Source organism: Trichosurus vulpecula, chromosome 8 (assembly GCF_011100635.1).
Source record: "Trichosurus vulpecula isolate mTriVul1 chromosome 8, mTriVul1.pri, whole genome shotgun sequence".
NCBI lineage: Eukaryota > Metazoa > Chordata > Mammalia > Diprotodontia > Phalangeridae > Trichosurus > Trichosurus vulpecula.
Genome location: NC_050580.1, coordinates 145,938,170 through 145,955,097, shown reverse-complemented (window position 1 = coordinate 145,955,097; position 16,928 = coordinate 145,938,170). Strand labels below are relative to the sequence as shown.

The 16,928-nt window shown below is 35.3% G+C and overlaps 1 protein-coding gene across 1 annotated transcript in view; it reads left to right on the top strand.

Moving 5' to 3' along the window:
• Positions 1–16,928, top strand: part of VPS13C (vacuolar protein sorting 13 homolog C) — a 185,227-nt gene that overhangs the window by 156,640 nt on the left and 11,659 nt on the right. Inside the window, exons 74-81 of the mRNA XM_036734600.1 lie at positions 271–410; positions 4,864–4,945; positions 5,569–5,682; positions 6,751–6,826; positions 8,718–8,881; positions 11,534–11,579; positions 12,131–12,254; positions 13,566–13,680. Of these exons, the coding sequence (XP_036590495.1) occupies positions 271–410; positions 4,864–4,945; positions 5,569–5,682; positions 6,751–6,826; positions 8,718–8,881; positions 11,534–11,579; positions 12,131–12,254; positions 13,566–13,680 (861 nt within the window). The remainder of the gene's footprint in view (positions 1–270; positions 411–4,863; positions 4,946–5,568; positions 5,683–6,750; positions 6,827–8,717; positions 8,882–11,533; positions 11,580–12,130; positions 12,255–13,565; positions 13,681–16,928) is intronic.

Here is a 16,928-nt window from a genome sequence, read left to right as displayed (position 1 = left end):
TTGGATTGTAGTCTTAGCTACCTTATAAGGAAAAAAATAGGTGTATTGGTAAAATATTAGAATTCTCAACAGTTTTTAGATAAATCAGTTTGAAGTTTTATATTTTAAGTGAATTACTAAGCAATTTGTAGGTTGATCATTTTTGTTGGTACACTATAAAGCAAATTTTTCTTTGAAAGAATTACAAGGTGGTTATGTATGTAAGCTATTTCACACAAGGAATCTGATAGGTTTCTTTGGATATCATTATTAAAAATCATTTTCTTTTAGTTACATTTAAGCCTTTCCTTGGGTTCTGGTGGTGAAGAATCAGACAACGAAAAACAGGAAATGATAGCACTTCATTCTGTCAACCTGCTGTTGAAAAGCATAGGTGCTACACTGACTGATGTGGATGACCTCATATTCAAGTAAGCATTATTTTCAAATAAACTGAGATCTTAGAAGGCTACATTTTACTAGTTTTTTTTTTCCTAATGATTAATTTTCATTTATCTGTACAATCCAGAGCATGTATTGTTAACTGTTGTTACTCACACATAAGCATTTCATTCCCATTGCCATCATACTCTTATTTAAGCTGATTTTACTTTCACAGAAAAGGTATGTAGTGGTTGAGAATAGTGACCTTATATTTGTTAATTTTTTGTTGTTATGCAGGAAGCATCATGTCTTATTCTAGAAGTTAACAGACATCATTCTCACTAGCAGCTTATAAGCCATAGACTAAAAGTGTTGAAAGTTAGGTTTGAGAGAAATAATTATTTCCTAATTATTGAATTAGGACTCGGGTTTTTCCCCTTTTCTACTTCTTCATTCAGAAATCAGCCCGTATAGATTTAGGCAGATTACTTTGAAGTCTAGGGCTGATAATGAGAGAGAGGGAGAGCTCAGATCTGTTCAGAAGGTAAAGAAGTTTAGGTGAATTGATGGATTCCAGTCCATTGTGTTTTACCCTGATAGGTCTGGGAAAAAGTGGATTCTCCCTTTTGTCTAGATAACCCTAAAGGGGGTGATAGGGGTATAGATAAATCTCTTTGACCAAGACTGGGTAGTCAGAGTCACATCCCCTAGACCCTCATTAGTATAAGACCACCTCATTATAATATTCATATAATATCTCATTACTGATTAACCAATCAGAGTTGATTACCACTCTCAGAAAAACCCACTCTTCCAAGGGCATATATGGTCAAGTGGGTTCCATGGCATTTGAGAGAGTCACTGACCCCTTTTATTAATTATTGTTAGCATGATTAATAAAATGGTTAATTACCCAGAACCTGTGTCTCTTGAACTCTTTATATGTCACAGGTTGTAGAAATTCACCAAGCTCTATTTAATAAGTGGAACTATAGAGTATACAGTACATGAACTGTATCTTAAATACACTTCACTTCAATAAAAACTATACTAGGTGCTAGGGATGTGAAAATGAAAGAAGATGAATCAATTCCTGCCAGTAAGGAACCTTGTAATCTTGTATAGAGTCTGAGCCATTAACACAAATGAAGATAATGTAATTTTATAGGAGAAGAGAGTAGTATGAGAAAGAAGTAGCATGGTACAGTGGAAAGAGGAGTGACATCAAGAGACTCAAGATCAAATCCTACCAAGAGCAAGTTACATAATCCTTTTTTAGCCTCAGTCTCTAAATCTGCAAAATGGGGATATTAGTACTGCCTCATGAGATTAATGAATGAATTCATGGAAGAGGCATTTATTATGGACTTATGCAAACACTTACTGATCGCTGGGGACACTTGCATACATACATAACAAGCATACGCATACATTTATCTCTTATTTCTAACCAGTCACCAGATCCTGCTGAGTTTTCCACCATCACGTTCCTCAGATTTGTCCATCTCTACCTCCGTCTTTACATTTCTTCAGCCCCTCATTGGGCCTGGAGGCTCATGACTGTAAATCTGAAGCTTCTTGCTATTCTTTTGGCCTGTGATTTTTACCCCAAACAGTCCTACATTGAGCTGTTTGTACAATCTTCCTTAAACATCACATTTATTATTTCCTTCCTGCCCGACTTTGCCTGATAAATTCTTCATCCATCCTTCAAAACCCAACTCCAGTGTCTTCTGCTCAAGAAAGTTTTTGTTGCTCTCCCATGTCAGAGGTAGGATAGTTTTAGACTCCACAAAGCATTTAGTTTGACACCTCTCGAGTGCATTTGTTAATATTACTTGCTGTAGTTATTTGTGTTAGTTTCACCTGCCTATTACGGCGTAAGTTCCATGGGGCCAAGGGCAGTGTCTTTGTGATGGATTTAGAGTCTGAGGATCTGGTCCCAATTCAGACTCTGCTATTTAATAAGCTGTGTGACCTTGGTAATTTTACTTAATTTCCCTATTACTAATAGACTAACTCATAGACTGGTTACAACTTGTGATGGTGTTGGTATTTCCATACCAGGATGTTCCCTGTAATAACCAGATTCTTTTTTATATTCCAGTACACAATATCATATCATGTTATGTCCCATCATGTTGTGTTATATTAATAGAGTATTTATATTGCATCAGATCATCATGCCATGGCACATGCCATCACACATCATGCTGCACATCACATGTCATTGCATGTCACGTCACATGTAGCTACATGTTGGTGCTGGGCCATAGTGCCATCACGTCATGCACTGTTGGTCATGTGTTGTCACATGTCACACTGTGGGGCTCCTCGTGTCATGTAATTTCATATTTCTGCCTGCCACATGTTATCATGTCACATGCCACCATGTGTAATGACACTGTGTGTCATGTCATGTGACATATCATCTCGTGTCACCAGTCATGCCATATGCTCAATCATATATCACACGTCACTTCATATTAATATATTATTTTTGCATCACTTTGATCTGACTCCTTGCCCAATGCTTTTCTAATACCATCTACTCTGATCCTGTTATTCACCTATATCTTGTTTGCTCAGATAGACTGTCTCATGTCATGTCATATGGCATGACATTTCACAGTGCAACCGCACGTCACTGCATGTGATCAAAGTTCTGTTGCATACCATGTTGTATGCTGTATCATATGCCATCAGTGCCATGTGTTACATCATGTCACATCATGTATCATGTCAATATCATGGCATATTATATCATGTCACATGTAAAAACATATAAGAATCTACCAAAACTTACTTGTGTGATATATAGATAAACCCTGCCCTCAGGGAACTTACATATGGGGAGATGAGGATAGAAGACATGTAGACTAGGGGTGGGGAGGAGGGGATATTTTGGTTTGTAAAGTTAAGGGGCTGCTGAGTGGAGCCATAGGGGAGTAGAATGATGTACCCTTTCTGAAAACAGTTACAGAAGTGACTTGATTGTGGTTCCAGAACTGAAAGTGGGCTAAGGTAGTGGGGCAGGGGATGAAGGGCCTAGTTGTCAGAACCTGGGAATGAAATGAAGCCTGGATAGAGCTGCTCCTAGGTAAGAGTGGGTGATTGAGACAGCCACTAATAAGCAGTTATTCCCCAGGGCAGGACTCCAGTCATGAAAGGATTAAGGCTGTAGAGCTGTGGTGGCTGGAAGATGGCTGGAGGTTGCTGTTGAAGTGCTGAGGAAGCCTTCAAAAAATAAATACTGTCATTATTGTTGTGAGAGATTCCTAGAGGGATTGGTAACCTCTTGCTTGGATGTGGGAGGACGTAGGTGACTTTGAAGGGAAGAAGGATTTCCAGAAGGCAGACATGTGAGGGAAGTTTTTCAGACATGGAAGATGAAGTAGACAAATGCATAAAGACAGGAGAACAGGTGGTAATCTTGCAACAGTGAATGCTGCAGTTTTCTGCTTCTAAAACTCTCTACCCACAGTGTAAGAAGTGCTGAAGGGGTCTTGAGTGGAAAAGGTTCAAAGTCCTTTGAGGCTAGGGCATAAAATGCATGAATGTAAATCGTGTAAAGCCCTGAAAAGGTCACTTTGGAGCCAGACGATGGAGAAAATTTGAATGCCAGGTGGAGGAGTTTGTGTTTCAGTAGGAGATATTAAAAATTTTTGAATGAGGAAGTGACATGATCATTCATTGGGCATGATTATTTTGGCAGCAGTGTGAAGGAAGGATTAGAGAAGTAAGAGAGGATAAGTGGAAAGACCAATTAGATGACTGTGGTGGTAGTCTGAGGCCTTATTTTCCTTATTTCCTTATTTGTAAACCCCCTTTGCTCATTCAGTGAATAAATGGTAGACCCCAGAACTCCTGCCCCCCCCAGTTCATTGTTATTCGTACCAATCAGAAATAATTTTAATTCTGCATTCCTTTAAAAGGTATGGTTGTCTAACTTTCTAGCAAATACAACAACTTAAACTAGGCTCAGAGAATTTCCTAAAAGTCCTTTATGGAAAATAAGAAGGATTTGTGATTAGAGGATCGATTGTTTTCATGTAAGTTAGCGCTTCTTAAATAATTGAGTGGTTGTAAATATTTTCTTAAGGTCTTCTACTTTCTATGAAGAAAGGGTTCCTTAAACAGAGGTAAATTTTAACCTAGTTTCTCCTTACATTATCTTAAATGCTGCATTAGTATAGTCAAGATGAGATTTTCCTATAGAGTTTAGTTCAGTATCTGCTTATTAATGAAAATAAATATCATCAAGCTGTATAGTGCTTCTTAGGCTCTAGGTCAGATTTTATTTCTCCTAAATTTTTTACGAGAATGAAATACTAAAAAGGTAATTTGGAGAAATCCAGAAATTTTTACAGGGGGAAATTGTCAAATTTGTGTGGTTCTGCAAGGCTAATTGTTAAAATTTTTAAGTACTCAAGATTCCAGTTGTATTTAAATTAAGTGTCAGTTACTAAGAATGACAGTTCCTCTATGTACTTTTTTCAGGCTTGCATATTACGAGGTTCAGTATCAGTTCTACAAGAGAGATCAGCTCATGTGGAGTGTTGTCAGGCACTACAGTGAACAGGTAATTTCTGATTCAAGAGACCAGCAGATGTACCCATTTTCATTTGCCCAGTAGGCCAGGTAACCACCTAATTATTTACTTGGTACCTTACTTGAATAATGAAAATGCTTTTTTAACTTTTTCTTTCTCATGTAGTTTTTTTCAATAAAACATTGCTTTAGGATGTTTGTTTTATTGTAGTTAGAAGCTGCATATCTCTCAGGCTTTTAACATTCAGAGGAGTCTAAGAGTGGAGCCTCCTGGGAATAGTTTGAACCTGAAGAGAATGTAGTTCTGTAAGTTATACGAGGGGAATCCTATAACTAGATACCTAAAAGGCTGAGGCATCCACAGAGTATTCTGGTATTGTCTGTGCTCAGAAATATATATTAACTATTTAGGGCTTCTTGGGTACTATTTCTATATTGTATGTAACATTAAAGTGTCATTTACTTGTGGTACTGCCATTCCACTTCCTTTTTTGCTCTGATTTGCAAATATTGCCCATCTTACTTTTCCCTTCGACTGGAATATTTAGCTTCACTAGTACCGTTGTTTTAAAAGTGTGTATCATTTTTTTTCTGTTAATGCTGAACAAATAAATAACTGCAGAGGCTATATTGACTATTTCTTTAATTCTTTAGTTTTTGAAACAGATGTATGTCCTTGTATTGGGCTTAGACGTACTTGGAAATCCTTTTGGATTAATTAGAGGTCTGTCTGAAGGTGTTGAAGCATTCTTCTATGAACCTTTTCAGGTATTTAATTCTATTTGTTTTGACTCCAGTCATGCTGAAATTGAGTTTCCATTTCACCTTTTTCTCGAACTGAAGTAGGACTTTAAGTTTGACTGAATTAATGAATCATTTAAAGCATTAATCTATTTTGACAGGTTTAAATTTGCTTTCAGCATTACCTGGGCTCTTTAAAGGAGTTAGTAGTAGTATATATCTCTAGGGTAGGCATTCTTTTTTTTTTTTGGCAGAGGGGAAGGCAGGGCAATTGGGGTTAAGTGACTTGCCCAAGGTTACACAGCTAGTAAGTGTGTTAAGTGTCTGAGGTCGGATTTGAACTCAGGTCCTCCTGACTCCAGGGCCGGTGCTCTACTCACTGTGCCACTTAGCTGCCCCAAGGGTGGGCATTCTTAACTCTTTTTGTGTCATGCTCCTCTTTGTCAGTGTGGTGAAGTCTATGTATCTCCTCTAGGAATAAGAGTTTTAAATGTATAAAATAAAATATTTAAGATTACAAAAGAATCTATTATATTGAAATACAGTTGTCGAAATATTAAAACAAATTCATATTCATGGACTGCAGACTAAGAACCCCTTTCTAAAGATGGTAAGAAAACATAGAGTCAGAGAAGATAAATTGGAGAAAATGAGTTTCTGACGTATCAGGTTTGAGTTTACGCTCTGAGTCCTGATATCAGCACTTCAACTTTCCCAATCCTCTGTTGAAAAGTCTGACTTCAAATGGCTATTTGAGGCAGGAATTGTATGTCCTGTGCTTTCTTCCTGGGGGCATGCTTAAAGTATATGATAAAGCCTTTGACTCTGTTGTTTGACATTTTTAGTTCTTTCACAGAGTTTGACACAATTCTTTTAGAGATAAGGACAGTATGACCATAACATATACTCAATAGATTTGCTTCTATGAGAGGGAAAATAGGTGAGAAGAATGTTAAAACATGGTATTAAATGGAATTTTCAAGGTTTTTTGAAGTTTGTGTCTGGAAAAATATGTATGTTTTTATTGGTTTTAAAAGTATGAATAGAGGCTGTTTAATCAAAGTATGAGACATTGAAATTTAATTTTTTAATCAGGGAGCTGTTCAAGGGCCTGAAGAATTTGCTGAGGGCATTGTAATTGGAGTAAGAAGTCTCTTTGGACATACCGTAGGTATGTGTCATTTCATTTATTCATAATAGTCACTAAATGGTATTTCATGATAAAATCTTCATATTTAATCAAACTGGGGTCTCTATTCTTCTAGCATCACTTGGTAAAAAAATACTTACTCTCTTGCCTTTAAGTGAAAGATAATTTTAAGACAGCAGTGGTTCTTTCTATCACTCAGCTGTCCTGAGTTGATCTATTTTAGAGAGATTTAACATGACCCGCAAGATAGCCAAGTAGTTGTTTAATATAAACTTTTCTGAATTAAAACCTCAAAATAAGTTAATTACATTAATCAACTAAATTAACATATGTGAAGTGATTTTTAAACCTTAAATGCTAGCTTTTAGTAGCAGTTTTACTGTTATCATGATTATGATTATTATTAATCAGGTATGAAGTAATTTCAGCCGAATCAACAAGATAATCAGACGTAAAACCTTATGCAAAGTTGAAGTCTGTTAATAAATACTTAGAGATTTCATCCAGCCTTCCTATCTCCAACCAACTCCCAAGTTTCTCCTCCATGGCAATGACCCTGCCCAGGCATGCTCAGCTCTGCAAGAAAAGACAGACAGTGGTTTTGCCCAGCGATTTGAAGGAAAAGTGGGAAAGAGGAGAAGAAGATTCATCCAGGAAAGAAGAGCCATAAATTTGGCCTTCATGTCCACAGGCTAGAAAGGAAGACAGCATCAAGTCTGGATCAGAGACACTTAGGAGTCCAGTCTAATACATCCCTTCTCCTTCCCACTTCTCCTGCCACCTCGTTCTGCTCCAGAAGTTACTCAGAGAAGGGACCTAGGCCCAGCTAGTTCCTTTATCCACCATCTTGAGAAAACTGATAGCTTACAGCAGCCTAGCTGCAGGATGTCTTCACAGCAGTGGAAAGAGGAGGAGCTAAAAAGTGAAGAGAATTTCCAAAGACAAGTGAAAGGCAGTATAAGAGAAAAATCTGAAAAGACCAAAAAGTCAGGAGAGCCTGAATTAAAACCCAACTCAGCAGAAAAAATCAACAGAAAAGATCATAAAGACAGAAGGAAGAATGATTAAAACAAAAGAAACAGACATTTTGAACAAATATGATAACATGAAGGAAATAAGCCAGTTGTTGAAAACTATTGAAAGAGAATCCTTTTGGCTTGCCGAAGATCACAGGGCAAGTAAGAAGCTCCAAAATTGATTGAAAGAGAAATAAAATTTATAAAATAAGACATTAGGAATAAGTTCAAGTGAGAAATTAGCTTTTTAAAATATGTTTAAAGGATACAAGCAATAGAATAGGAAAAAATATAATCACCAAAATGTCTGAGAAAGAATAACAGATTTGGATCACAAGAACCCCGAAGTGGGAGAAGGTTTTGCAGGCATGAAGACAAACTTAAGTGAACACATGAACTGATTACAAACCAAAGCAAATGACCTTTAAGACCTTTAATGTACAGAAATGACTTAAGGAGTGTAGATTTCCTTGGAGTAATACGAAAACCTGTCCAGAGCTTAATGAATATAAACAATGCTTAATTGTTTAATTTAATTGCTTCTAGGTAAAAAAAAAAGCTTCAAATTCCAAGGCATGCAATAGTTAAATTTAGTTTCAATAATAGAAAAATTTTGGAAGTAGCCAGGACAGAGATCTGCACATAAGGAAAGCTGGTTTGAAAAATATGGTTATTACATGCTCATTAGAAATTGCCAGAGAGAATGGAATAGTATTTTCCAAAAAACAAAGGCCCTCTAACTGAGTCAAAATGATATCCTGTCAGCCTGGTCCTAATCATCATGAAGAAAAAGATGGACTTAAAATTTAAGGCATGTAAGGAATTATGTCTTCTTTTGTGTGTGTGATTTAAAAAAAAAAACAAACCAAAAAAACTTTTCATTTTATTTATGCTAGGAGGAGCAGCAGGGGTTGTGTCCCGAATAACAGGTTCTGTTGGGAAAGGCTTGGCTGCAATTACAATGGACAAGGAATATCAGCAAAAACGACGAGAAGAGATGGGCCGTCAACCTAAAGATTTTGGAGACAGCCTAGCCAAAGGAGGAAAGGGCTTCCTGAGGGTATTATGTTCATTTTGGATCAGTATTGCACTTGCTTCTTGATATTTGTTTAATAATATGAAGACAACAATAATGGAGAAATCTCCATTTTGTATATATGTGTTAAAAAATTTAGACTAGAGTTTGTGTTGGGAAATGATAAGGCTCAACTTGCCACAATACTTGTATTGTATACACTGCCTTTTTTAGTTACTTTCTTTTTGAGGCAAGGACTGGGTGGTTATCTCCTTTAACCAGGCTTTGCTAAAATAATTAAATTTTAGAGTCAAGGCTGAGTACATAGCCACAACCAGTATACTTTTTGCTTTATTTTAAGTTAATATTTCATTGATTCACTTAGGTTCAGACCAAGTGTGTGGTTTATTACAATTTTAAACAGTTTTACTTGAACAATTTTTATAGAGCAGAAGGACTTCATGAAAACCAAGTTTATTTTTCGTTAATGCATGAAATTGTGTTTATGGGAAAGGGCTAGCTATAGGATCAGATAAAGCCTGGGTTCATGCAACAGCTCTGATGTTTCCTGGTTTGACCTTGGGCCAGTCATGCACCCCCTTTAATCCTCACTTTCCTCCTCTGTAAAATAGGAATGTTATAATATTTATAGTTTTTTTTAATGATAAGCAAGCACTTGAAAGCACTTTGTAAACTTTTTGGTGTTCCTCAAATGTCAGCTGTGGTGACTGAAGGATTAGCACAGAAGTGAGGGATTAGGCTTATTAGGGTTGGTTCCAAAGTACAGAATTAGGACTACTGTTAGGAAATTATCGGAAGCAAATTTTCAGGAGGCAAAGAGACCTCAAAAATCAATGAGCTATTTCAGCTCTTTTCACTGAATTAAGTTATATTTAGATGACAGCACTGTGGCAGATGTGATGATGATGATGGTGGCAGTCATTTGATTTTATTCATGACACTACCAGATACTAAACAGAAAAGAAACAGTGATCAAGTGGATAGTAGTCTGATGTTTTTTTTTTTTTTTAAAACATGAAACTCATACAAAGACAGGCTCCAAATGGGTATGTATCCTAGATAGAAAAGGTCATGTCATGAACAAATTAGAGAGACAGGGAAAGATTACCTATCAGCTCTGTGAATAAGAGAAAAGTCCATGATCAAATAAGGATTAGAGAGGATCATAGAAGATAAAGTTGGTAATTTTAATTACATAAAATTAAAAAGTTTTTACGTAAGCAAATATAATAAAGCTAAAGTGAAAAGAGAAACAACTGGGGAAAATCTTTGAAGCAAATGTTTCTGATAAAGGGCTCATTTCTAAAAGATAAAAGGGAACTGATTCAAATTCATAAGAAAAAAAACCATTCCCCAATTGATAGTCTAAGGATATGGACAGTTCTCAAGGAAAGAAACCCAGACTATCTGTAACTACATGAGAAAATACTCCAAAGCACTACTAATTGGAGAGATTCAAATTAAAGCAATTCTGAGATTCTATCTCATACTCCTCAGGGTGGCAAAGAGGGCAAAAAAATAAAAATAGTAAAAATTGGAGGGTCTGTGAGAAAACAGGTGCGTTGATATATTATTGGTAGACTTGCAAATGATTGCAGCTATTCTGGAAAGTAAATTAGTAATTTAGAATTATATACAAAAGTTACTAAGGAGTACATGCCAATTGACCCTAGACCTATCCCCAAAAGAGACCAAGAAAGAACAAAAACTTATTTTGTACAGAAATATTTATAGAAACTCTTTTTGTGGTGGAGAAAAACCCTGAAAACTAAGGAGATGTCTATCCATTGAGAATTGGCTAAGTTGTGGTATATGAATGTGATAGAGTACTTTTGTGATGTTAAAAATGAGGAAAATATATGATATCAGAAAGACATGGAAAGACTTATGTGAACTGATGCAGAGTGATGTAAGTAGAACCTGTACATTTCATACTATTGCATTAGTATTATAAAAAAAGAACTATTTTGAAGACTTTCCTAAACTGATAAAGGATGAAATGAGCAAAACCAGGAGAATAGTTTAGCCAATAATGATACTATAAAAACAACTTGGAAAACTATAAGAATTATATAAAAAACTATAAGAATTATACAGTGGTCGTTTGTGATTCCAGAGGACCAATTCCAGAGCATGATGAAACATAATTATTACAGAGAAGTGATGGACTTAAGGTTCAAAATGACAGACATAAATATTATATCATATATGTTAAATATAATACATAATACCACCACAGTGATTGAGGTATTTATTTTGCTTTACATAAAAAATTTATTTTTCTCTTTTTTTCAATGGGGTGGGAAGTGTAGTATGGAGTAAAATTAGATTTAAATTTTTTTTTAAAGATAGATGATAGGGTGCAGTAGATGTGCAATGCTGCATGTTCTTCTAGACAAGATTGCTATATTAGTGGTTTTACTTAACTGTTTTACTTTATTATGAGACCTCTCACAAAGTTTGATATTAGACATCGAATATCAAAAATCTCATTTTTATGGGGAATATACTTTGTAACACCAAGTAACTATCTTTAAGTGTTAGCAGCTATATCCAAATAATACCTGTTAATAAAATAGGTGCTTAAAAATGAATTTAATGTGGCAGCAGAGACCTCTAGTGGCCATTTAAAATTAAGACAATTTTAATTGAATATATTACTGATTTCTCTTTTAGGGAGTTGTAGGTGGTGTGACTGGAATAATTACCAAGCCTATGGAAGGTAGGATGAAAATATTTCTCTGATGAACCATGTTAGAAACACTTTTGTATGCTATGAACAAAATGAATTTCACTCACACATGATCTTGATTGAATTATTAACCAAATACTAGTCCCAAACTGAGAATACTTTGAATATTATTCTCATGCCATGAGCTAGAAAATCTCTGAGCACACACTAGTAGTTGATTCTAATTATATATATTGTTACTGCCTCGGTTACTAAAATAAGGATGATAATGCATAGGATTTTGATAATTCTCCTCTGGCTCATCTATTCCTATTTCTTAAAAAAGGGGAGGAGGGTGGAGAGGTTGCTGATTCTTCATAAAGAAGGCATATTTCCTAATGTCTTCTTATACTTCCCACTCTGAGCTGTACTCTTAGGTTTATTGCATGATAAAACTAAATTTATATCTCAGAAATTTCTAAAAGTTTGCTTTATTAACACCAATTCTTTATTTTATTCTGCATTTTGTGGATACAGAATTGTGTTGTATTCTTTAGCTAGCCAAGTACTCAGTAAGTAAAATGGATCTTATTTATCTGAAGGAGCCAAAAAGGAAGGAGCCGCTGGATTCTTTAAAGGAATCGGAAAAGGGCTTGTAGGTGCTGTTGCTCGTCCAACCGGTGGCATCATTGATATGGCCAGCAGTACCTTCCAAGGAATTCAGAGGTAAAAAAAAAAGTTTTCACAGAGAGTGTTATTTCTTAACAAGATTTTTAAAATGACTGGTTGTACACAGTTATATGAACAGAGGTCATGTAGACCAAAAACTTATTTTTTTATGGGCTCTTGTGTTTAAAAATGAAGCAGAGAAGACTGAGGCAATGAACCACTTCTTTTTTCACATGTGTAGTTATTAGCCAGTGGGTTTACCCCTAAATAAAGCCCTGAATTTACTGGTATCCAATGCATAAAGAAGACTTTAGCTTTTATAACAAGTAACTAAATATATTAACAAACACAATTTTTATACTGATGTTTGAACATCTCAATTTGTGTCCAAAAATGTAGATTAAAACTTTGATAGTACTCTTGGTGGAGGAATTGGCTGAACTTGTGATTTCATGAGTATGCATTGCTCCTTCATAAGGGAAATCTTGTAACAATGCAGGCCTGGCTGATTTTGCAACATACAGCCTTAGAGTTACCCTGTACACTGAGTAGTGGGTGATATGCCCAGGGTCACACAGGTAGTAGGTATCAAAGACATAACCGGAATCCACATCTTCCAACTACAAACCCAGCTCTGTTCACCATGCTATACTATCTATCGTGGTAGTGTAGTGTTATAGTAACTTAGCTGTTCTGTTTCTTTGCAAAAACAGATATTAATACACCATTCTGAGTTGAGAGTCAGGTACTTTAGGTACTTTTGATTCAGTTTTATCATGATAATTAAAGGGAACCACCAAGTCTGTATTATAGCCAGTAGCAATACAAACTAAATGAAAAATTCAATAAAAATAATCTTTTGGGAGAGAATGTATACAATGCTCAGTAGCTAGTTCATCTGTTTTGTTTTTTTCTTCTGTATTGTTTCTGGCGTAATATTTTTGTTGGTCTGTGGAAAGCACATCATTTTCAGGATTCTTTATAATATGCTAGAATCTGCATATATTCTTTACTCTGTTTCTCCTCATCTTTTCCGTAGTTCTTTATCCATTCCTTTTTAAAGCTACTGTCATCTTTTCATTTCATTTCTAAAGACTGTTGGGGTTGAGATTAGAGTAGGAAATTAATCAGCCCTGGAGGGTCATTGGATCATAGTTTAGAGCTATGGAGGCCATTGAGTCATCCCGCTGTGAGGCAGCTGAGCCACAGAGTCAGTCAGCAAGCATTTACTACACGCTCATTATGCACCAGGCACTGCGACTTGCCCAGGTCACACACTAATGCCAGGTGGGGATGTGAGCGTTAGTCCTCTAGACTCCAAATTCACTACACCGCATTTGTTTTATTATTACTTCTTTGTTCCTACAGGGCAGCAGAATCAACTGAAGATGTATGTAGGCTCCGCCCTCCTCGCCTGATCCATGAAGATGGGATCATAAGACCGTATGACAGAAGTGAATCTGAGGGTCATGATTTATTTGAGGTAATTGTTATGGTTTTTGATCATGTAGAAGTTTTGTGTGTATTTTTAGATTTCAAGAAAGTTTTGTGTTGTGCCACATTGTTTGGGTTGTCCTTGTAGTTGGCTCCTCATTATTGGACTTCTCTGGGGATTGATTTAACACAAGGCTATGAATGGGAGCTGCAGGGAGTTATCTGCTTGAAAAACATAGCTTGGCCAGGAAAGAGCAGGAATATTAAATGAAGCCACAGGATATGAAGCATGTTTAGGGTGGGCAGGCTGTTCAGTGACTGAGTGTTCCTTTGTGTTTCATACTTTTTAGGTATCTATCACATTCTTATACTTTACCTGGGCATTTTGAGTTTCACAGCTTTTCTTTCTCTATATCAAATTGATTTGGCTTCTAATATAAATATAAATTCGCCCAGGTAGGATGATGTAGATGAAAGATAGTATAACATAAAACTTTCTGATCCTTAGAACATATTTTAAACTATTTTTTCTGACTTTCAAGCTTTATCTTTGTTGTGTAGTAAGTATGGCTGTCTTGCAATCTACCCTTTTTCTTCTCCGCTAAAATAGGAGAAATTGATTGCTAACAGTTTTGTCCCCAAAAGAAAGTGAATCTGTAATGTTATTAGCCTTTAATTTTTTTATTGTAAGTTACTGTGCTTTTATTTTTTTGCATGCTTCTAACTTTATTTTCTATCTTTCTTTTTTCTGCCTACACAGCAAGAACTGGAAATAGAGGAGTAAATATTTCCCATACTACTACTTGGTCTCATCCTTTAAAAATACTGTGGTATTAATGTACTGCCTTTGGAGTGTCTAGATTGAGGGTCAATTTCAATGAAATGTTCTTTAGACCCTTAATTTCTGTTGAACTTTTAAATATTAGTTGAGAGGCATTTATGCACTAAAGACAAAATGTTAGCACTCCTGGTATTCCTACTGTTATGAATGGCAACACTAAGAAATGGTTTTGAAATGCAGAAAGATGCAGTAAAAAAAAAATTATGTTCTTTAATTAGATGGGGAAAAGACTTATTGAGGTTCCAAAATGATATGCTTTTGCTTTTCAAGTTCAGAATTTTCAGCTTTTCTAATACTGTAATACTTCAGCATAGAAAATACTAATCACTAGAATCCTTGTTTTGTTTCTTTTAACTCTGAGACCCTAACACTTTCATTACACAGCTTCTATTTCCCAGAATGCCCTAGGTTTTGTTATGCCCTAGGTATGTCATTTTGGGCACCTGTTTTAATAATGAATGACTGATGAATTACAGATCAATTTGTACTGAGGATTTAAGACAATTAGCTAAGAGGTAGAATAAACACTGATCTCATCGCATTCTGCCTTGACTTCATAGTGACCGCAATGGTCCTTTTTATAAATGTAAATAAATAAATATCTCTTCACCTTTCTTGCACACAAGCTTTTTTAAAATGGACTCACTTTGGCACAGAACATTTATCACAGAATCTTTGGTCTTAATTACCATAACTCCATATATTACTGCACTTAAGAAAATTATTTAAGTAGCCCCTCTATTTACACAATTATCTATGTTTTACAAACCAACTGTGGGCTTTTAAGATTTTTAATTTTAGAGAAAAGTATTCTCCTGCCTCTCATGCAACGGCTAACAATTTATGAGTTAATATACCTATATGAAAATTAGCATCCAAGATCAGGGAAACCTGGTGGTATTTTTCCTAACGTTCATCTGACATAATCTGGTCCAATATGTGATTTTTGTTAGAAGAGAAATTGTTGGCTTTGAGCCACACAGCGTTGCTGTAATGCAATGCAGTTTTCTATACACAATGTCACAGAAAAATGAGGCAGTGCCTCCTCCAGCATCTATAGTGCTTTCCCACATTAAAAAATTAGACTGAAATTTTAAATGATCGTTGATATGATACATGTTGCCTCTGTGTAGAATGAGTATTGGAATCTCAAATGTTGAGTTGGATTATGTGTTGTTTTTAAAAGATTGTTACCCAGAGAGGAAATAAAAAGGCTCTCTTAGATACTTTAGGGCTTGGGAAATAGCTGTGTATATGTATATTCATATAGTTTTCTATGAAAATGATGGATACAAATTAGAGCTATAGTCTTAAATCATGCATAAATTCCTTATTTTAAGGTAAAACGAATATTTTCTTTTCTAGGGTATGCTGAGGTTTTAATGGTTAACTTTAGAAATTCCTTTACTTATATGTGTTTTACCTTAATATTTATTTGTTACTTTAAGTAATCTTTATATTAATACATATTATCTAGTGTTTCCCTTCTTTATGTGAGTGATAATAACTACATAACTCAGAGGTACTTTTTTTTAAAGTTTTAGGTAAATAAATATGTATTCCTGTTTGATTTATCAGTGGGCTTCTTACTTTTATTCATTAGTAATATATTATTTACTCATTAGTAATATTACAATTATTCTAAAACCTTGAATTCTACAAGGTCCATTATGTTATGTAAATAGGAAGAGGACTTGATAACTTCATAACATGGTTGTTCAAGCTTGTCCTCTGGGGAAACTAGAATTTTCTCCCTTGTTCATACTATAATAATCAGTCAAGTGGCAAGCATTTATTGAGTGCCTACTATATCCTAAGCTGTATAGTAAGTACAAAGGGGAATACAAAAGAAGTACTGCACATGATCTCTGCCCTCAGGGAATTTATGGTATATTATGCACACACACATATATGTATATGTATATATATAAAAATACATAACATGAATGAAGCAACTAAAGTACAAATAAGTTCTTAACAGTATGGTACTAACCATAAGTTCAGTAGGTAGTCGACTAGCCATTTATGAGATATTTCTCATGATTTTCATGTTCTTTTTTCTTCCCGATATATTATTTTTGCCTAGTGACAATGATTATTGATTTTCTCACATCGATGGGTATTAAATCCTGTTACATATTTTAATCCAATTTGAATAGAATAAATTCTTCCAAACGACTCTCTACCCTCCTGTAATGGAAGTAAGAAAAGTTCTGGGAATTAGTTATTTTAGCAGTTGATCTAGTCTCTAACTCACCAGCTATTCATGGACAACATGCCTAAATAACTTTGTTCGAAATATCTAAATGCTATTTTTTTAGTTGAATTTCCTTTTCCACTTAACAGCCATTTAATTTATTTCTCTCATGTTTCCTCTCTCTTTCCCCTTTACTGGAAAAGAAAAAAGGAAAGCAAAAACCCCTTGTAATAAGCATGCATAGTCAAGCAATAAATTC